Consider the following 24127-nt stretch of genomic DNA (forward strand, 5'->3'; position numbering starts at 1 on the left):
TTATGGCTGTATTGTAATTTGACGGCTACGAAAATGCCGGGAGACTCGAGAAAACAGTTTGTTTTAACGACAGCAGCAAATTATTTCACTGTTCCATTAAATGACACATCTCTAGAGAATTTACAAAATTCCTCGGCTCTCAACAGTTTTCTTGATGACGGAAATGTTTCTGTTTTATCTGTGAAAAAAGATGCGAAAGGTGGTCAGAGTATCAGTTTATCAAATAAGGTACGCAGCTCGATTATCGGTGTGGTCCCTTTGTCAGTAGTGCAGGATAGAAGGTCTGGCAAAGGTATGACATATAGTCGTTCATATTCCAACGTATGGTATAACTACGTTGTAAGCCTGTCATTTTACGCAGAGGATGATTAATCTTTACCTTCCACAGATTCGATTCTTGGACCTTTTTTGTATTAACGATGCATTGGCAAAAAATACTAATAATTAGCTTTTTGTGTCCGAGGAGTTCACAAGTTCGCCCACTAGCATAAGTAACACCTTTTCAATATGTTTTTCTGTGTTAATTCAAAATAAAAAAATATATATGTAACGGAACAATTCTCAATGAATCCTGCACGGTGTATTAGGCTTGACCTGTTTACGCTACGCTTCTGTTATGTCTGTCTCCATTTTCCAGTGACTACAAAGACCGCGTTTGCTGGTTACGTCCCCTGGCTATCATGTCCTTTAACCCCAAGGTCAATTTCATGGTTTATTTGAATGGCCAAACGAACTATTTCAGGAGGATAATATAACCCGGCTGGTTTTTAATGCTAGTTTTAAAACAATTTAGTCTTATTTCCTGTCACGGGCAATAGAGAATGTACTTCATAAATCCCTATAGACAGGCTTTGATCCGTATAAATAATGCAAACTGTCTCTTGTACACACACACACTCCTCACGCCTTCACAACAAATTTGCATTGTTAACGAGTGTCAATTGAAGTGAATCTGACGGTATTAATGTCATAATAAATAACAGAAGAATATTGTGGAAATAAATTTATTCAAATAAATCGACATTTCTATGATAAATAGGCCTAATGATAATGTTAGAGAAATTTATGTTTCTATCAGAAATACTAATGTTATTTCTGTAATTTTTGATTAACAAAATGGCGTTAAAAAATTCCTGATGCATCAATGCGAGAATCGATGTTTGCGTCCGATGCATCAATGCGTAAATTTTACTTGATATCAGCACTAGTGTTGGGTGATAAAGTGGTCTAATGCATGAGCTTCAGTTTAGATACCAAGCTCTGTCATTGAGTCAAATGGCATGGTTTAGATCCCAAGCTCTGTCAATGAGTCAAGTGGCATGGTTTAGATCATTAGTTCTGTCATTGTGTCAAATGGCATGGTTTAGATCCCAAGCTTTGTCATTGAGTCAAATCACATGATTTAGATCATATGTTCTGTCATTGAGTCCAGTGGCATGGTTTAGATCATAAGTTCTGTCATTGAGTCAAGTGGCATGGTTTAGATCCCAAGCTCTGTCATTGAGTTAAGTGACATGGTTTAGATCCCAAACTCTTTCATTGAGTCAAGTGGCATGAGTTGGATCCCAAACTCTTTCAATGAGTCAAGTGGCTTGGTTTAGATCATAAGTTCTGTCATTGTGTCCAGTAGCATGGTTTAGATCCCAAGCTTGTACATGGTTTAGATTCCAAGCTTCTACATGGTTTCTCTAGTTTCCTCACACTGCTTTAGACCCCTGTACATGTATGCACAAGCAAATTATAGGAATAACAATTAACATTGTACCATGTTAGTAGACCCCAAATGATGTGAAGTAGAGGGTCAGCCCATTTCTCCCACAGATTTTTGCCACAACATGTACATTGTACCAAACATGACAAACACAGAGATAACTTTAGAACTGCTCCAATAATATCATAATAGATTCTCTTGGAAACCAAACAAGATAAGTTTGTGATTGGCAGTTTTGATGTCTTGGTTTGCCCAGATATTAAATATCACTGACAATCAATCCCTAAAAATAATTGTTAAAAACACTCTTTATTAAGTTTGATTAATTATTATCAACACTCTTCATTCAATTTGATTAATTATTATCTAGAATGATGTGAGCTGATATGGCTGGTTAGAACCATTTCTAATTGCATTGACATGCGGGACTCAATGAAACTGTTATTATGTTCAAAGTTAAAACGACTATAGCTGTTTCAGTTATAATTAAAGGTACATTATGGGAGATTAGATAAAGAGCTGGCAGTTCTCACTATAATAGTTAAAAACTAGATACAGTAAAGGCAATTTGCTGAAAATATCACTCAAATTGATCCACTATGAACCAAGAATTAAACGATTGAAATTTTCGGCCTAGCCTCCATCATCATTACTAAAGTCGGTACGATAAAAAAACATAGTGTTGATTATTCATTTCATGATTAAATCATGAATGAAAGTTGAGCAGCAAATCGGATCATAATCCAATAAATATCACAGGCTAGCGTTGCATCGAGAGTTGATTATGGTCTGGATAAGTTAATTAATGTCTAATTAATAATTTAGATAACTTTTCGGACCTAAAGAATTACCTGCAATAGGCAGATTTAGCTCTTGCATAACGTTTGTTTAATCGATTAACACTTTTGAAAGTTTGTTTATTTTATTGTATTTTATTTAAGGTTGAATCTGGTGATGACAAAGAGAATGCCATTGTCTTCTTTAAAACGAAACCAGATGTATTGAATCCTGATAATATACATCAGAATGTTATCGTATCATCTATGATAGAAAGTCCTTTAAACACTCTGTATCACGCCGTCCAGAAATTATACTCACCCTTACTGTTAGAAGATGCTAGGTGGAGTCGTGGTCTCGATCCTAAACTACAGAGTTTATTGAGTGAGTTGGAGGCCGGATTGGGTAGCACTATTCGTCGTAAGGATCCCTCCTTCCGTGGAAAAGCTGGAGATGAAGATAATCTTGGAAGTAAGTATGAAAAATCTGCAAGAGAAGGAATGTTCTGAAGTGTCTTATTTACGAATAAAAGACTTCCAATTTAATCCTAGAAAATAGTTCATTTTGGATGAGATTGTTGCTGGCTCACCAACCAGGATGTCCAAGGTTTTGACCCAAAGAAAGTTCCTTGAGATTATTCAATCTGGTGTCCCCTTGTTAGCAGTGCAGGTCAGATTGGATGAAAGATCCCCTGACTGTTGGGAATCCCCCTGACAGTGTTAGTCGTGCAGGACAGATTGGATGAAAGATCCCCCTGACTGTTGGGAATCCCCCTGTTAGTGGTGCAGGACAAATTGGATGAAAGATCCCCTGACTGTTGGGGATCGAAATAAGAATAGGTTGTAAGTGCCACTGACGAGGAAATGTGCTGGAAAATCCCGGGGAACTTCCTCCGCCAACAAGATCAAACCCTGGATCTTCTAGTTACTAAGTCAGTGCCTTTACCACTGACCCCTGTAGTTCCCTTTAACAGTTTATTCTGATAGATGTGTAACAATATACTGACCTATTGTTAAAACATCCAAAACTCAAATGATATGTACATATTTCAGATATCCTTTCACCTATGGATGAGTTTAATTATTGGTCAGATCAAGCTCGAAGTGGATCACGACAAGATGACAAAGAAAGAGCTCAGAACTTTTTGGATTTATTTAAGCCTATCTGTAAAGATTACGGAGGTTTGGATTCAATGCCGTTTCAAGATGTGATGGAGTTAGTTGAGATTACCCAGGATACCTTGGATGATGTATGGAAACAAGGAGATCACGATCCACCGTATCCTGAAAATAGAATGAAGCATCTCATGGATATTATTGGTATGATTTTAAACTATATATTCTAACTGTTTTATATCTTTATGCGATCAAAGTTTGGTGATGGGGTTGGGTAGTCAAATAGGTTAACGTGTGTGGCTGTGTGCTTCAGATCATCAGTTCTTTCATTTAGTCATTTCATCATTCCACAGTTGTACATAACAAGGATTACGAATGAATGAAATGGAGTTTTATGGCGTGTCAAACTGGGCTACATTTCTACAGGTCCTTTATTTCCTCCCACTGCTGGAGGGTTGGATGGCCGAATGGTTATTGCGTGTGCGTTGGATCATAAGGTCTGTCATTGAGTCAGTTGGTGTGGTTTCGATTCTCCGCTTGTACACGACAAGGACTAGGGTCACCTACCCATCCTTATGGGTTTTCTCCGGGTCATCCGATTTCCTCCTACTGCTACAGACCCTTACGCGCAAGAGAATTATTGAAATAAAATTGAACCATATATATTAGTCCCGAGATGACCTAGTTTATGTCGAGTGGACGTTAAAATCCATTTCTCTTTCTCTCTCTCTTCCCACGGTTAAAGACCGTTTCGTGCAATCACAGTTGTTGAAATGAAATTTAAACCTCATCATGTTAAAGGGCTATTAAGCCCGAAACGCGTCTTGTACTAGATTACATCCTTTTAAAACTATACAGTGTTTGATCGAGTTTGTTCCTGGGGATTTTTTATATTTTTATGTTAAAGAACCCTTGACAGTTGAAATTCAATGAATTAATAGTGTAAGGCAGTAATTCCACTGTCTTAAACAAAATTTCCCTTGTAACACACTGCATGGCATAAACACCTTTTCATTATACTGGTTGATGCAGAAAAGTAGGATTTTAAACCCCATTTCATTTGTATTAAAGTGGTATTATGGAAGATTAGATAAAGAGCTGACAGTTCTCGCTCTAATACATGTAGTTAAAAAATAAATAAGACAATGTAACGGGAATATGCTGAAAATTTCCAGTCAAATTACATCACTTTGAGTTGAGAAATATTCATTTTAATAAGACTTTAGGCTCAATTGTCATTGTTACCATTGTTGCGATAATAAACAAAGTCTCAATTATCCATTATCCATTTTTACAGTTAATCATGATTACGGCCATTAAACTGCAGATCGAATGAAAATTTGACCCATTAGATGGCATCGAGTGTTGATTATTGTCTTGTCATGTTAATAAATGTCTAATTAATAGTTTATATAACATTTCAGGCCTGCAAAAAGACCAGCAATAGGCAAATTAAGCTCTTACATAATGTATGGTTATAAGTTAATGACAGTTGTTTTTTTTAACCAAACTGTATTATTGTTATAATGACCTAGACATGACATATCATTTACTTTAGGCGGAAGTTTGGCGCGGTATGTTCAGAAGAAATTATCTGAAGAAGATTTGTGGTTTGGACAATTTACTCCAGTTAGAGAATCTCTACGTTCAGGTTTGACTATCTGTGAACGCTGGGTAGCCGTCTGTCAAACACTGACCATGCAGTTCTGGAGAAGATATGCTGCACATTCCTGGAAGGGGGAGAAGGCTGTTCCAGAGAGTATAAAACAACTTGGTGATAGATTGGAGGAGGTAAGTTCATGTCAACATGGCTCACAACAGCATCTATACTGAAGCCATTGTATATAATTCCTTTTATTAAGTAGAATGCTTTATTAACCCTTATCACTTCAGATTTAAAATTTGACTACCCCAGTTCCTTAAAAAAATTAGAGGAAAGATATATTAAAGATACATTATGGGAGATTCGATAACGAGTTGGAAGTTCTCACTATAATAGTTAAAAACTAGATAATGTACAGGCAATTTACTGAAAATTTCATTCAAATTGATCCACTATGAACCGAGAACAAAGAGGTTGAAATTTCCGCCTAGCCTTGATCATCATTACTAAAGTCAGTACGATAAACAGCATAGTCTCGATTATCCATTTAATCGTTAAATCGTGAAGGAAAGTTATGTAGTAAATCGGCTCATAATCCACTAAAGATAGCAGGCTAGCGATGCCATCTAGAGTTGATTATGGTCTGGATAGGTTAATTAATGTCTAATTAATAATTTAGATAACATTTCAGGCCTAAAGAAAGTCCTGTAATAGACAGATTTAGCTCTTGCATAGTGTATGTTTAATTATGGTACGGTATATCCCTGAACAGACCGACAGAGTTTTAAATTGCTGTTTCTTAGAATGCCGCAAATCATCTGGGAAATGTGAATAGTTTTCTGTATTGTCAGACCATTGTGCGTGCGTCACAGGTGTGCATGGGACAGTGTGGTCTGGGACAGTCTAAGGAGCTCTAAAGGGTTAAAGTCTTTGATAATAATTTAAGGGATTTTGAATCCCCTGTAAAGCTTTTGTGTGTTGTGAAAATTGAATCTTTAGATGGAATACCAGTCAATTCCATTCAGTATTTACAAAGTAATGATCAACCGAAATTTCGCAACATTCATCAGTCTTGATCTGCAGACGACATAGACAAAACTTCAATAAATTTTAACTTTATGTTTTTTAATCAAAATCTAACTTTAGAATAGAAAAGAGGATAGTAATGTTATAACTTTTCACCAGATGAATATGTGAACTTTCTGTAAAAAATACAATTTTCAGTGATCTTTGTGGTGTTTTCAGATATCTCGAAATATTGGTTGTTGGAGAAAGATACATAGTCATGTTATTTTTCAAGGGGGTGTGACTATTCTTGCTTTCTGGATAGTTTCATTATTCTTTTATATGAACCCTGAACTAGATGATTTTATTTATATATTTCAGATTTTGTCACTGAGAACTGTTCATGAACATGTACTACGTCTGCTGTCGTCGTCTGAACAGAAAGATTTACAGACAACAGACGCCTTTACCCCATTTCTTGGTCTCAACCCCTTACAGTACAATCCTTACACCATGCCCCTGTGGAATGCTGCAGTTGCTCAGTATGAACGAGCCATGGGACCTGCAGAACAGAAAGTAGCTGCCAAATTAAGGGGTCAATTCCGTGGGCTAGAAGGTTATCCTCAACAGGTATTAACCCTTTTGATTTTTTTCTGATATTTTATTGTCAGACCTAGAAGACAGCAAGGCTGATTGGTCTAATACACGTGTCTCGTCTGTCATTGTGTCAAATGGTTTTGATCACAAGCTGATTAAAAGGAGTAAAGTCAAGTCTAACCTTCACGCTGCTAAACACCCTCACTCTCTGGTGAATTAATGAAATAAAATTGTACCATACATTAGTCTAGAAATTACATTTTTTTTCCATGATATTTTTATACTATACTGTCTAGGATAATGATGATAATCCATCTATTTTCAAACTTTAATTGCAGTTATTACGAGAGTTCCAGAGATACAAAGCTTTGATTAAAAGACCAACCATCAGAAAAGAGATGGCCTCCGAAAGGTACAGTCATGCTAAAGAATTACGTAAATTTCTTATTTCACAGTTCGGTACAAGTTGTAAACTTGAAGTTCCTAATTAGTCGTTAACCCAAAAAGGCCTGAATAGCTAGTCTTCAACTAAAAATGGGCTAAAAAGTCATCAACCAAAAATGGCCTCAATAGTCTTAGCCAAAAATGGCCACAATAGTCTTAAAGTTCCAGAAAGAAAAGAAATCACAGAGCTTTGGAATTAACCAGCTTTGTTCTCTTAAAAAAATCAATAAAAGTTATCTTTACATTAAGTTTTGTAGCCCATTTTCAAAACTTCCTAAAACTACTGCTTCCTATTCCTCCTCAAACTGACTGAGTCACAGAACTAGTAAACAGTCCTTAAAATAGTTCAAAGCTATTCATGTTAATCATGCCATTTAAGGTGCTAGAGGGACCAGTAGCTTTAGGTGACAAAAATGTTAAATGTTTAGAATAAGGAAATGTTTTATTGTTAATTTTAGGGAGACCTTATTAGGTCAACTAACAGTTTATGTTCGACAGGTTGGTGAAGATTTTAATTCTCGTACTGGGGGACGTGGTGGTAAATCTGTTCCTAAAGGAAAGAATCTACCAGATGTCGTTAATAACATTATCTTCGTAAGACAGCTTGAAGCTAAGGTAAGTTGGAAGCTTGTGTTCTTGTGTTTTACTAGTTTTAGTGGGATTGTCATGTTTTTTTGCGGGATCCACAGTGGCACTGTTAGTATGGCACTGACTCACTAAACTAACGACCAGAAGGTCCAGGATTCAATCCCAATGTTGACCTACAAAGTTACTCAAGGTTTTTTTCCAGCTTGCTTTCCCTTTGTTGGTGTGGTATAGGACAGATGGCCTAAGGAAAACCATCTAGTCATTTGGATGGGATGAAAAAAAACAGGGCCTTTGCATACACTTGGCAGCACATTATAGATTTCTCTCCACAGTTGAAAATTGAATAAGAAAAGACCCCAGCACAGCTGTCGGGGCAAAACTACCCTGACCTGATAACAGGCTGCATGGTGTCTTCATAAGGCTGGTTAGTGCTGGAAAGTAGGATGTCAAACCCAGTTTTATTTCTTGTATTTGGGACCTTTGTATTTCTCATTATAAAAATATTTTGTGGTGGATATTTCAAACATGGTTATTTTTAATGCCTATGATTTGAATATTTTTTTATAATTTCATGTCCATAGATTGAAGAAACTTCAGTTGTTGCAGAGGCCTTGCTTGGTGACCTGACAGGATTTCAGAAATTTCAGAAAAATGCACAAGATTTACGAGACGAACTTCAGAACTGGAGACGAGAACAATTTGATGAGTGGTCTCGAGAAATGCAGTCATTGATTGAAGACACAAGACAACCAATCAGGTAAGACAAAGATAAATTATGAATATTAATTAGTCTCTATGCATGCATCCTGCCCCGTGCGCAATAGGATACCTGTTTCTGACTCTCATCCTGTACAGTCAATAAAGTATCAAGGTTTTTATCATAAACTGGTTGTATGTTTCATAACAGGATGGACTCAATGAGTTTTGTCTAGTGAAATTTGGTCTGGGTCTCACAAAGTTTATGTAGTGTTTGATCAGGTTTTCATAATGGCCCTATTGCTGATCTATTCAGGAATTAAAGATTTCTTCATGATTCTGTATGTTTTGATTTTGAAAGGTGTTATATTTAGCTTAGTAGAGACTAGTGAGAGATGTTATATTTAGCTTAGAGACTAATGAAACATGTTATATTTAGCTTAGAGACTAATGAAAGATGTTATATATTTAGCTTAGAGATTGTTATATTTAGCTTGGAGATTATAAAGAAAGATGTTATTGTTATTGTATGTTATTCAGCTTGGAGACTAATGGTAGATTGATGGAATTGAATACAGTTGACGGGAAACTACGAGTTAATTATAGCGAGCGTCTAGTGACCTTATTACGAGAAGTTAGACAACTCTCAGCGATTGGTTTCGCCGTTCCGTCCAAGATTCAACATGTAGCTAACGTCGGTCAAAAGTTTTACAGGCACGGTGTAGTTCTAAAACAGGTAATATTCAATTGTTTAAATTAATTAATGATGGTTGACAGAAAAGTTGTCAGCTGTCTTAAAGCGGAAATTGCAAATTTTCTAAGAAAGTCAAAACGTAATTATTTCTATGTCTTTTGCTCAATAGGTTGTCAACTCACAATTATACGATCAGGTGTCATTCTCACACTTAAGATTCATTTACACAGGAAATAATAACACAATTACCTCCCACATACCTCCCTTGTTTTCTATTCTCCACTGTGGAGTAGTGATATTCAAACGTTTGAAAATGAAGAGGAAAATGATATTTTTGCCAATTTCTCAGCTGGCAATAGTGAATTATAGGATTAATAGGATTATTCTTTAACAAGGTAGGACTGTTTATGGATACCATCTATTTTCAGGCTTTATTTTAATAAATTTTAAAAATATAACTTAAAAATTTGCAATTTCCGCTTTAAAATACTTGTAGTTCTAAAGTCACAATGAATATATAAATGAAATAGGGTTTAACGCCTGCTTTTCTACAATAACAGGGCTAAAGAAAACGTCCTAAATATAAACTTCCTGAAGTAGCTCACTAATCAATAATAAACAGATCAGTTTTGAACTGTTAACAAATGATTCCATTCTCAATGAAAATGATGTATATTTTTGTGAGTAGGTCCTTATCCTTATGTAATATTCCAAGACATTAACTTTCCAGCCTATTTCCCCTTGTCAGTTGTCTAGGACCGAGGGCTTGGCAAGGATAAAGCATCTTGGATAGAAAACTGAGGTCCACACTTTTACTCATTGGCATACATGTAAAAGAAGCATTTGGCAAACAGAATTCGAAGAAGAGTAGGTGAAAACTCCACTGTTCAGGCACAATTTTCTCATAGAAAACTGCCTGTCTTATTGGCCTGGTTGGTGCAGAAAATTAGAATGTTAAACCCCATCTCATTTCATTTGTAAGATAGCAATTTCTAAATAATTTGTAAGATATTAATTTTTAAGAATTTCTAAGATATTAATTAAGTAATTTGTAAGATAGTAATTTGTAAGTAATTTGTAAGATAGTAATTTGTAAGTAATTTCTAAGATATTAATTTGTAAGTAATTTCTAAGATATTAATTTGTAAGAATTTCTAAGATATTAATTTGTAAGATGTTTGTGAGATGTTACTTTCTAAAATATTAATTTCTAAGATATTGATTTTTTGTTGTATATTACAGGTTGCCCATTTTTATAATACAATAGATCAGCAGATGATAGCCAGTCAACAAGCTATGATGTTAGATTCAGCCATGGCATTCGAAAAACTGGTCAAAAATCCTAAATCTGGTAATGTTTGATTTTAATTAACATTTGAATTTATAATTTTACAATTATTTATCAATATGACAAAAAAAAACCATTGGTGAATTCTAAAGTATGTGCTTTAATTTACCTTAAAGATATATTAAAACTGGACATGTTAATTTGGCTTGTGATCCTTACCAAGTTATTTAATCTGAATGTCTCAAAGACCAAATCTGTGGATTGAACAGAGGTAGACCTGAAAAACATGCTTTTAGGTTGTTAGACACTACTTGACATTTTGAACTTTGCCGGAGATGTATTAAAAGTTTGAAAAAAAACAGACAGAGAGAGAGAGAAATCTGTGCCAGACAAAATGACGGTTGCCAGAGAGATTGTGCCTGACAAGGTCTGTGACATTTGCCAGTCTTGTAGAGGTAATACTTTAATTTGTTTTTGTATGTTAATTATAGGTAGTAAATCTAAAGGTGAAGGTGGACAGGTAACCTGGGACAATCCAGAAGAATTAGAACATTATATTAAAAAACTACAGGCTGCAGCTGATAGATTGACTACAGAAAATAGACGCTTGAGAAAATCACATTTCGTAGTTTCTGACAAGGTATATACACAAGTTATAACAGATTCTATATATTTCTGTGTGTTGTATGATTATGTAGAAATACATCAGTGATAGCTTCCTTTAATGTTGGCAACTGTATCTAAATTTGTAGATCTCTCAATAACCTGTATCGTTAAAGCTGTCATATTTTGCCCTAATTTCTTTCACATTCATTCAATAACTAATCTTTGTTTGAAAATTTGTAAAAATTTCCCAACCTCTGTTAAAAATAATGTGCCAATTAATTATTATACATTAAAAATCAGTTGGGTCGTTTATTTGTGAACTGTGGTCAGGAAATTAGACACTTGTAAATTGAATGCTTGGTATAATAATTAAACAGTCAGCGTTAAACTTGACAAAATAATGAGTAAAGATTTATTATTACAGGTTCAACTGTTAATGAGTATAGATTTATTATTACAGATTCAACTGTTAATGAGTGTAGATTTATTATTACAGATTCAACTGTTAATAAGTATACGTTTACAATTATTGGTAATGAGTGTAGATTTATTATTACAGATTCAACTGTTAATAAGTATAGAATATTATTATAGGTTCAACTGTTAATGAGTATACGTTTATAATTATAGGTTCAACTGTTAATGAGTATAGATTTATTACGTCATCAGATCAAATGGAAAGATGGGTTGATGGAAATACGACAATTAATGGCTAATCTTGTTCAACAGGTCAGTACACGTGTAGAGTGCCAAAACATGCTATGAGAGAGTAGAAAGTCTTAATCATGGTAACATTCTGTGGAATAAGTGTTCATTCTTTTATTTTACATCGGCACTTGAGCATGAAAATTTGCTGTCTGAAATCTTATTAGGGAAATTGATGCTAAAAGGGTGATGAGAAATAAAGTTATATACTCAATGAGTCTAATTATTGTATATAGCATTCCCTGAAATAAGTATTATTTCTTTTATTTTACATCTACACTCAAACATGAAAATCTGATGCCTGGAATAACTTAGGTGAAATTGGTGGAAATATTGCTGTCTACCCTAGATAGACATCCCCAGCTCTAGGTGATGCATAAAATGGAATGAAATAACCATTTGCCTGCAGTTTCTAGCTTTGTTGATACAGATTTGGGTTTTTTTGCAGAAAAGTAGGATGTCAAACCCAATTTAATATACTGATCTTGGATTACTTATAGTTTATATTTATGTATATGTTTAAGGGTTTTGTGGCCGATAATATGAGACCGTGGAAGTTACACTGGGACCATCAGTTATATAAAGCTTTAGAACATCAGTATCAGATGGGACTAGAGGCTTTAAACGAAAACTTACCCGAAATAACAGTTGAATTAACTTACAGGTTAGTTGTAATTTTAGTATCTTAAGATTCTTTATCTTGGTTTTTGTCAAATATAGGAAAGTTGTTTATTGATATATAATCCAACAGTTATGTGATATTCAATCCATCTGAGTAACATAGCTGTTAATTGATATGCAGTGTATTGATGTTTTGTAATCTAGCAGTTTATTAATATGTAATCTTGTGGATTATTGAGTTAAAGACTTAGCTACTTTAATATGTAATTCAACTGTTTATTAATATGTAATCTTATTGTTTATTAATATGTAATCCAACCATTTATTAATATGTAATCTTATTGTTTATTAATATGTAATCCAACCATTTATTAATATATAATCCAGCTGTTTATTGATATATGTAATCCAACTGTTTATTGATATGTATCATGCTGTTTATTGATAATTTCTTGACCTCAATAAGGTGACTGTAATATTTAATCCATACAATTTATTTTTGTTAGACAACAACGACTACAATTCCGTCCACCTTTTGAAGAGGTCAAGGCCAAATATTATCGAGAGATGAGAAAGTTTATTTCTATTCCAAATCATTTCCGTGGAGTGACAGAGACGACAGGAAGTGTGATATATACGGCCATTATAGATCGTAACGCGGACGGTTTTATCACCTGTTATAAGAAAGCTAACGAACTCTTTCAACGTCTCTGGGCTGTCATGGGTAAATTTAAGGTAAGATAAATATCTTATTGATTAGTGACTGAATTCACCGACTGGTGGTAACGTTCACCCCAAGTTCAATGGCTGGTGGTGACTTTTCTCCCCTGGGTGGAGGGGGAGGGTTGGCCGAATAGTCTAATGCACGCCTTTTAGCTAATAAGGTCTGGCATTGAGTCAAGTGCGTGGTTTCAAACCCACACATGTACGTGACAAGGAATAGGGTCGACTGCCTAAGCCTTGTGTGTTTTATATGGGTCCTACATGTTCCTCCCACTGCTAAAGACCCATGCGCATAAGATTTACCATATGTAAGTCTTTACCATCTACCAAATAAGTTTAGCTTCTGTATTCCAAATCCAAATGATAATTCCACTTAAATCCAATTGTGAGATCCTACCCTATTAATTTCAAATGACAGTATAAATATACATATTGAGATACAAAGCCACCTTATTATCAAAAGTACAGAAACCTTTCTTCTAAGAATAGTGTATATTACCTGTGCATTCAATAAACTCTTTGAAAATTACCACAAAATTGGAATTGGTATTGTTTTATGTTCTGGGTACCTATCTTGTTCAACGGTGTGGTTCCTCATTGTCAATGGTGAAGGGCGGAGGGCCTAGCAAGTGATAATGTATAGTCGTTCAGATGGAATGATAAACTGCTGAAGTACTGTGTACACATTGACATGCATAATATATAAGAACCCTCATAGCACACTGTATGGTGTATGCCCGTCTTCATTAGCCCAGTCAGAGCAGAACAGAAGGATGTTTTGCAGAGCAGTAGGACGTAAATTCCATTTATTTCATTTATTCTTGGTACTAAATGATTTAAGTAAACAGTGAATTTAATTCTGTTTTTTTTTTTCAGGATTGGGTTATACTTGGATCATTAGATTTGGACAGATTTGTGGAAGAACATCTAACAGAACTTTCTGATTGGGAGAAGAATTTTAAAGCTTTGAAAGTTCGAGGTAGAGATGCAGAAAAGCTACCAAGGTAGATGATTTATTTTAACTAAAAAACAATGTATACCTATACACAGACTACATATACGTCAACTTAAACACATGGACAAAATTCACTACTTAAAGTGTATTTATGAAACTTGATGCCTGCTTGAAAAGATTTGTCCAAAAATACGGAAAATGTTTAAATACTAAACAGAAAAAAATATTTCGCTACGTAGTGTTTCCCACAGTACTGCCTCTTTTCTTTTCTCATGATTGTTAGTACCAGTTTATAAATAATTCAGGGATTATTCTTCCGCTATTTGTTGACGGAAATGATCATTTTAGTTGTATTTACAATATGTCAGGCACTAATGAACTGTTGTGCACTGGACATATATTAGTGCAGGAAGACCGCACTACATGCAAACAGAACCAATAAGATAAACTTGCAGACAAAACAAACTGTGCAGTGAAGGGTTCCGTGTGCCAGCCGTAAGCCTACTATCTCGGACCTGCAATGATACAGGTGTCACTCAGAGTGAAAAACAAAACAATGAAAGCTGTAATAGAAATAAAGTGAACAGTCTTGCTTGACTGTGGTTGTCTCCTGAATGGTGGTAAAATATTGTTAAAAACACTGTGCCAGACACGAAAGAAACTGTGCTTGGCAAAGCCAGAATTTGTGCATTCCAATGTATGTGACATGTGCTTTATTTTCGTGCTTGGTGCAAAAGTTGATTAATGTCAAAAAATATTATTTTATTTTTTCTACAGTCAAATTAAAGTTGATTGTATAACTGTGAACACTACGCCTGTGAAAGCTGTGATTGACGACCATATACAGAGATTGTTTGATGCCTTACTTAACTCCTTACGACGTTCTATAACATCAGAAGTTGGTTCCATCGACACATTCCTGACTACTGCCATGGAAACGCTGTCTAAACGACCACAGACAGTGGAAGAGATCGGAGAGGCTAACGCTAAACACGCTGAATTTAATAAAACTAAAACAGAAGTAAGTTTGATTCCTGTAGATAAACCTTTCAATTTATGTCAATTCTTTATGTGGAGTAGTCAGTCAGGTAATTACGAAGGATGGAGCTCTCCAACTTCCAGAATTGTTTATAAGGAGTTGAATCAACTAAGAGACTACTATCTTGTCATTTTAGTCGTTGGCTTAGAAAGTTGCCAATGGTCGTTCAGATCGGACGAAAAACCGATCTCCTGTGTTCAGTTTAACGTTCATGTAAAAGAAACTTTGCCAAATGGAATTAACTGTTAATGGTACATTATTTTATTGTTTTATTTATAGATCCAGCCGTTATTTAATAAAGCTGAATCTAAGAATAAACTATTACGATCTGTAGCCGGGGGCGGTGTGGAGACGATTAGTACATTACAGGGACGCTGGGATAAATTTGAACTCATGATGGAAAGTCATCAACTGATGGTGAAAGAACAGGTAAGTCTCTTTTTATAATCATTTGATTAAAATCTCATTGGGTCATTTTAGTACAATTGGAATGCCTTGTAAATGACAATATTTCGAGAGCTGAATGTCAAATAGTAATATCAGTCTTACAATTGTTCAGGGGGTTGTGTGGCCGAATGGTTAACGTCTTTCATTGAGTCAAGTGGCATGGTTTCGATTCCCTGCTTGTACATGACAAATAGAAGGGTCGCCTGTCCAACCTTGTTGGTCTTCTCTGGGTCCTATGATTTCCTTCCACTGCTAAAGATCCCTATGCCCAACCGAATTAATGAAATAAAATTGAACCATATGTTAGTCCCAAAATGACCTAGTTTGTGTCGAGTGGACTTTGCTCACATAATGTTTTAAATCTGATAGAATCCAAGCCAGGAAATTATTTAGCATTGGTATTTTGATTTTGTTTTCTTAAATAAGTGTTGAATATTTATGGATTAAACATACATTATGCAAGAGCTAAATCTGCCTATTGCAAGTGTTATTTAGGCTTCAGATGTTATAGAAATTATTAATTAGACCTTTATTTATACGACAAGCCCAAAATCAACTTTGTAGACCCACGGATGGCTTGGATACATCAATAAATGGCAGACCAAGCTAACGTTTACCATTAGTAGCTGATGGCATTACCATTGAGCATGTTACTTGATAATTGAGAAATGTGGGTGGAGTTATCGTCTGTCAATCAAACGATCGCCTATTCTCATAGATGGTGCAGACACAATTTATGTCTATTTCTAGTCCAAACTATTATAGCAAGAATGGCCTACTCTTTATAAAACTCTTAACTAATGTATCTTTAATTCCTGAGTGATTTGATATTTTAGCAAAAATGCAAATGTCACATCGAGTCTTTAACATATGAATTATTGACCATGCGTATACAACTTAATTTACTGTATATATATATGGTGTAGGTGGAAGTGATGAAGAGTAATGTAGATTCAAGGGTTAAAACATACCACCAGGATGTGGAGAAATTCTCTGCTAGATGGCACCAGTTGAAACCAGGCGATGATGCATTAGATGGAGATAAGGCTAAATGTGAACAAGCGTTGAATATCATAAAAGAGAAGCGTGAAGAGTTTGCGGAATTAGAATCAACGAGAACTTCATTGGTGTAAGTTATTGCAAATTTTTGTTTTTAATCGATAGGGCATTGGGTGGCCGTATGGTTTATTGTTAATTGTGATCGATGTCTGGAATGACTTGAAATGTGGAATGATAATATTGATAACTTCATTTCTGTAAGTTATTGGGACTTTTATTGATAATCGATGGGGAGTTGGGCAGACGAATCGTTTAATGCATGCCCATTAAGGTCTCTCAGATCATAAGGTCCGTCATTAAGTCATGTTTGCATGGTTTCGATTTCCTGTCTATACGTGACAAATAGTAGGGTTGCTTGTCCAACCCTTGGGTTTTCTCAGGGTGATCCATTTTCTTTCCACAACTAAAGACCCTGTACACTTAAAGATACACTATGGGAGATAAGATAAGGAGATAGCAGTTCTCGCTATAATAGTTAAAAACTAGATGGTGTATCAGTAATTTGCTGAAAATTTCAGTCAAATTGATCCACTATGAGCCGAGAAAAAAGCAGGTGAAATTTTTGCATAGTCTCGGTCATCATTACTAAAATCATTTTATAAACAGCATAGTCTCAATTATCCACTTTTTCTGATTTAATTATCAACGGTCGTTAGCGGCATACAGGAATCTAATCCAGCCAACATCGATGGCTAGCCTTGACATCGAGAGTTTATTATGGTCTGGATAAGTTAATTAATGTCTAATTGATAATTTAGATAACATTTCAGGCCTAAAGAAAGACTTGTAATAAGCAGATTTTGCTCTTGCATAATGCATGTTTAAGCAAACTACTGAAATAAAATTGAATCATATGTAAGTCCTGAAATGACCTAGTTTGTGTCGAGTGGATGTTAAACCCTATTTTCTCTCTGTTGTTACCGTACTCGAACACTGGAGGTCTGTGTCTGTGAAGCTAATTGTAGGTCAGTTATATCAGCGTCAAGCTATATTCCTTGAGTTGTATGTGAAAAGTCTATTGCTAGATTATCAAAATGAGAATACGTTATTAACAAAATGATTGGTTTTTGGATGTTAAATTCACATCTCTCTTGCATCAACATTTTCCTCTCACCTCTGCATTCAGGGGTTGCCATGGTTGCATAATTGGCTGTAAATTTCTCTCTTTATCGTAATAAAAATGTTTTGTTTCCCAGATATTTATCTTGTGAGAAAGAGAAAGGCAGTTAAGGAACACTTTTGTCGGGCATTGGGCCAGATTTTGTTCTGCAAATATTCTTTTGTAATCTAAAACTCAGCTTTTATCTTTAGAAGACTACTTTACATAAGTATAATAGAAATATAATTTTTGTTTTCTGTAACTGGCTTCTTGTTTTCTAATCCCACAGGTCTGACTGTCAACATTTTGGTCTGGATGACCCCGACTTCAGTGCTGTAGAAGATTTAAGAAATGACATCAAGAACTATGAATCTATGTGGTCACTTTATGAAGATTTTAACAATGGTTTGCAGGATATGGCTAAAGAAGACTGGATATCATTCAGGTAGACTAATTTTATTTATTTGTAATTCTTTTTGTTGGGTAAGTGAGTAAGACACTGACTCACTAGCCAGCCTGGAGGTCACAGGTTTGCTCCTAGTGTTGGCCGAGGAAGTTTATCAAGGATTCTCCGACATGGTTTCCCCATTACTCTCTCTCTGTCTCTCTCCCCCCCCCCTCTCTCCCCCTCCCTCTCTCTCTGGATTGAATCAAAATTAGGAGATTAAATACAGTAGATATTTTGTATTGCAACTATTACTCTCTTTTCACTAGCATGAAACTTTAACTGGAAGCAGGCGACTGTCAAGCACTAAGATCAGAATTTTCATTTTGCATTTTGTGTGAAAGACAAAAAAACCAAACTATTAAAGGGGCATTATGTAAGATTTAGATAAAATACTGGCCGTTCTCGCTTAAATATTTCAAAAATAGACAATGCAAGATCAATATTTTGATTCAAATTACTTTATTTTGAGCAAAGTAATCAATGGTTGTACTGTAGACAAGATGTGTGCATTGATCGTAACTACCGTACGGGTGATTCAAGTCTTAGCCTCGCTTCTTCATTTTTAAATTAAATCATTAAATGGCTGAACCATTCTAATCTACTTAAAATCAGAGACATCCGATGGCATCAAGAGTTGATTATGGTCTTGTTGTGTTAACAAATGTCTAATTAATAATTTATATAACATTTAAGGCCCAAAGAAAGACCTGCAATAAGCAGATTTAGCTTTTACATAATGTATGTTTGCTGTTTGATTAAATGTTAAATAATTAATTTGAGTAAATTTTAGTGTTGATTTAAGCTGTGACAAAATTGATACTGTCAGTGACTTTAAACTAAATGAATACTGCTGTCAAAATACAACCAGATCATTAACAAGATGAAGAAAGTGTTTTATATTTTTTTTGTAGATCTAAAGCGTATCTATTTGAGGAGTTTTTAGGTGGTTGGTATGAGAAGTTAAAGAAGGAAGAAACAACATCCATGACAGTCAAACTACATAAAGACATCGATAAATACAAGGTACTTGGTTTCGTGTCACTTGATTTATTAGGCCATGAGCAAAAATATTCTGGTTCACAGATAATTTCAATATAATTAAATAAGGCTGCTTGACCAGTTTTTATTTCAAGAAGTAAAAAAAAAAATCTGGTCTCATTTAACTACTGCAAGTAAATTTTTCACCTTGGTTACAGGAATTAAATCTATAAATATAAAATTGAATGGATTTAGAAATGTGGCGCAGGCTCATTTATCAAGTACACAACCCAGATAAATGTTACTGATGATCATAAATGATACTGGATAATCATATACATCCTTATAAACAAAATGCTGATATAAATGTAGGGTCATGAAATATAATAGTCGTTCAGCCCATTAGTGATCCTTTGACAAATCAAAAAACAAAAATAAAAACCTCCCTCCTGTATCAGATTTTGGGAGGCATTGTCTGAGAACCAGAATAATTTGTTTATTGGCCTGAGTCTTCTTGATATCTCATTTCGATTATATTCATACCGTATTGTTCTTTTATTTTCTTGAATTTTTCAGACAGTTTTACCCGTGCTGAAATGGGTTCGTGGTGAACCCCTGTCACAAGATCATTGGTTAGAACTTTTCCGTCTGTTACACATGCCAAGGGGAACCACTCTAGAGAAATTAAATTTTGGTCAGATTATTGCCGCTAGCGATGAAATCATTAATAATGCTAATGCTTTGAAGGTTGGTTTTGATATCTTGATTTTGTTAATCCAATCTGTTGTGTCAGTTTTCCATTTTATTCCTATTGTGTTGATTAATTTTTTTTTGCGACCAGTACACAGGGTTCCTGGGAACAAGATACCTGACGCTTGTATAAAAGTATACAAGTGAAAGTCGCTGACAGCTGGAGAATCAGCTTTTATTATTGTGGGCACTACGTCACAACCACTCATGTTCAAAGGGATAAAATAAATGCATCTGATAAAAGGTTGTGTTTTATGTACTAATGCCTTGCATCGTCACATGATGTCATGTGAAATAGTTGCCTAAATTTTGTTATACTTGAACTAGAACTAAAGCTTTGAATGAATACAAAAAAAAAATTATTTGATGTTACAGTTGAAAACACAAGGATATAAACAAGAGTTGTCTTGAATGACATTTGGAAGTAGAGATATAATATTCATAACAACACAACTTTATAGATTTATTACTTCTTAGTTTATTACATGCAACGTTTCAATACTCTTACAGGACCAGGTATCTTTATCAAGCAATCCATTTGTCTTGACTTTAAATTATATCTTGTGTATTTATAGGAGTTAAATCAACGTGCTCAAGGTGAAGTAACAATCAGAGAAGCCATCAGAGAATTAGAATTGTGGGGAGCTGATGCGCTATTTGCTCTCACTGATTATGAAGACAGCAATAAAAATAACGTCATGTTAATCAAAGATTGGAAAGACTTGGTCAACCAGGTAAGTAATGGAAAAGAAGGAAGATCGCACACATTCTATCTTGGCTCACTAAAATGATAATACAGACAATAATACGAATTTATTTAAAATTGTACCATAAGTTAGTCCCAAAATGACTAACATTGAGTAGATGTTAAACCCGATTTCCTCTTCACCTTTGCATGACGTCTTTTTGGCAATTATTTTCTGTTTCATGTCAGTTTGAAATCTTCAGTGATATTAAAGGTATTTTTGTTTAACAGGTTGGAGATATTATAAAGGTATTTTTGTTTAACAGGTTGGAGATAATCAGTGTCTCTTACAGTCGCTAAAAGATTCACCGTATTATAAGAGTTTTGAAGATAAAGCCTCGGTTTGGGAACAGCGATTAGCTGATCTGGACGAATATCTACATAACTTGAATCAGATACAGCGTAAATGGGTGTATTTAGAACCTATATTTGGTCGGGGTGCGTTACCTAAAGAACAAGCACGATTTAAACGAGTTGATGACGATTTCAGGTAACGAACATAACAATATTTCCTATGACCACCGTTTGTCTTGTCCGCAGGTTTATTTTATCATGTTCATTACGATTGTAGTGGAGGCTCCTGTCTGTTGTCCTGGTTATACTGTATAACCCCATTAGGTTGTACATTTGTATATAACATATAACCCCATTTAGGTTGTATATTTGTATATTGTATAATCCCATTAGGTTGTATATATTGTTATTATGTATAACTCTATTAGATATTGGCATTATGCATAACCCCATTAGATTGTATATTGGTATAATGTATAACCCCATTTAGGTTGTATATTGGTATTATGTGTGACCTCATTAACCCTTTCACTGCGTATACCCGGTAGTACCGGGTATTATATATGTCGGTAAAATGCCCGTACCCGGTATTACCGTGTACTCAGTAAAGCCCTCGCTAAAATTAGTACCGTAACTGCAAGTGCCATCTATTGTATTTTCTATACACTAGAACATATTTCCACGTGTTTCAAAGCGGCAAACCGTAAAATGGCGGAGTGCATTGTGACAACGTAGACGATGCACTCTCGACGAAGTCATGAATGACGTCTTGCTGACCAACATGTGGACAATTTCGAGGCGGGTGATACACATAATTCGTTTCCAGTTACTTGATAATGATAGTAGTCAGGACAGTGATTGGTATTATGAAGTGTGTGATTTGTTGCGCGACGTTCCGCCCATGGCTAGCTATGTCTCCCGTGCATGATGAACAAGCCCAATGTGAACACGATAGCCCTGTGTCTGCAGTAGATTCTGACAATAATTCTGATGTTGATAAAAATGCTGGCCTGCTGGATCGTAAAATACGTAGGTAATTCCTGATTCCCGAACGTGTAGATCTATTGACTGACTATATTGATAATGATATGGGACTTGGGGATGAAAGTGAAAGTAAAAACAAGGTATTGCAATCCGCACGTGGTCATGGCAGCGGGAGACGTGATGCGCGTGTTCGCGGCGGCATTGCTCATGGCTGCTATTGATATTTTTGTTCATTTTATATATCTTTATCAAAATCCAGTAAAAAAAACAATATCTTTTAAGTATTTCATGGAGAAAAAATCGTTTTCGTGTTAGCTTTAGTGTGAAATGAGAAATCCAAAATGGCCGCCATGACGTCACGTGACTACATTATTATGCAAATTTTCAAAATTCTATTTTTTCCTCTTAGCCCAACCTCATGCCCATCCCAACAGACAAAAAGATTTTTCATAAAAGCTTCCATAAGTACTGCTTGGCATTCAGTTCCAACCTCCCTTTTTTCCTCAAAAAAGGGTCTAGCACAGGCAGTGGATTTACGTCTAGCATTGAAAGGGTTAAGTTGTATATTGGTATTATGTGTAACCCCATTAGGCTGTATATTGGTATAGGGTATAACCCCATTAGATTGTACATTGGTATAACCTCATTAGGATTTACATGAGTATGATGTATAACCCCATTAGGTTGTATATGGGTATACTGTATAATCCCATATTGGTATACTGTTATATTGGTATGAGTGTGATGTATAACCTCGTTATGTTGTATATGGACACACTGTAACCCCATTTAGGTTGTATATTGGTGTTATGTATAACCCTATTAAGTTGTATATTGGTATTATGTATAACTACTATAACCCCATTAAGTTGTTTATTGGTATTATGTATAACCCCATTATGTTATATATTGGTATTATGTATAACCCCATGTATAGGCCGTATTGGTATAATGTACAACCCCATTAGGTTGTAAAATGGTATAATGTATATTTCAAGGTCAATCATGCAGGATGTACAACGTGACAATCGTGTTTTATCAATGGTTAACCAATCAGGATTGAGGAACTTACTAACCACCATGTTAGATCAGCTACAGAGATGTCAGAAATCACTGACTGAATTCTTAGAGGTTAGTTACTTTCATATAGAACTTCTTTTAAAGATGCATTTTGTAAGATTTAGATAAAATAGATGATGAGAAATGGATTTATTGGAATTTTCAGTCAAATTAATTGATTCTGAGCGAAGTGTTTGAAGTTTTAACAAGATTGTCTTGATTGTCAAGTACCATTGCTATGATAATAAACAGGATCTCAATTATCGGTTTTTATCATTAAATTATTAAATGCCGAGGCTGTTCTAAGCCATTTGATGACCTAGAGAGTTGATAACGTCCTTCTGTTCTGCTCTGAGGGAAAGTTTGCTCGAATAGCGGCTCTACGGCCTAGACTACTGTACTGTTATATCAAATTCAAACCTTTTTTTGTTTGAATGTATCAAATACATCAATAAGAAACTATATGCAAAGTTTTGTGTTTCTGGAACAAAAATATTTCTCATATAGACAGATTGAAATTGGAGTAAGTTCTGAACTTAAGTCTAAGAATGTTTTGTGAGCCAGGGGCTTGATATCATTTGCAGAATGTTAAAGTTCCCCTGACAGTTGGAAATCGAAATAATAGTCTGTAGCTGCTGTCAAGCCAACATTTCTCTAATAGCAAAGTAGTATTATATTTGGATCCTGGAATGTTACACAGTCACATGTGGGTGAACAGGAAAAAAAAGCCATTCTCCATGTTGGGATACCAATCTCTTTATTTATTAATCAAAAAGGCAGAAGAAGTACAACATAATGGAGACAAATATAAGGTATCGGACCACAATTATATACATTATACCACAATATGACACTATATGGTGTATACATTCATGTCTTCATTAGCCCAGTTGATGCAGAATAGAAGGTGTTAAACCCAATTTTATTTCTTTCATTATTATTTACAGGATAAAAGAGAACTGTTTCCCCGATTCTATTTCATTGGTGATGACGATCTTTTGGAAATTCTTGGACAATCTACAAATCCTAATGTTATCCAGACCCACTTGAAGAAATTATTTGCTGGGATCCATAGTGTTGATTTTGATGACTCATGT

General features: G+C 35.0%; 1 protein-coding gene across 1 annotated transcript in view; it reads left to right on the forward strand.

Moving 5' to 3' along the window:
- Nucleotides 1–24127, forward strand: part of LOC126830452 (cytoplasmic dynein 2 heavy chain 1) — a 42776-nt gene continuing 18649 nt past the window's right edge. Inside the window, exons 1-12 of the mRNA XM_050560840.2 lie at nt 1–228; nt 2653–2959; nt 3541–3807; nt 5162–5394; nt 6593–6841; nt 7147–7220; nt 7711–7867; nt 8422–8597; nt 9077–9272; nt 10473–10581; nt 11010–11158; nt 11549–11602. Of these exons, the coding sequence (XP_050416797.1) occupies nt 34–228; nt 2653–2959; nt 3541–3807; nt 5162–5394; nt 6593–6841; nt 7147–7220; nt 7711–7867; nt 8422–8597; nt 9077–9272; nt 10473–10581; nt 11010–11158; nt 11549–11602 (2166 nt within the window). The 5' untranslated portion in view covers nt 1–33. The remainder of the gene's footprint in view (nt 229–2652; nt 2960–3540; nt 3808–5161; nt 5395–6592; nt 6842–7146; nt 7221–7710; nt 7868–8421; nt 8598–9076; nt 9273–10472; nt 10582–11009; nt 11159–11548; nt 11603–24127) is intronic.

The sequence above is a fragment of the Patella vulgata genome, chromosome 8, assembly GCF_932274485.2.
Source record: "Patella vulgata chromosome 8, xgPatVulg1.2, whole genome shotgun sequence".
Lineage (NCBI taxonomy): Eukaryota > Metazoa > Mollusca > Gastropoda > Patellidae > Patella > Patella vulgata.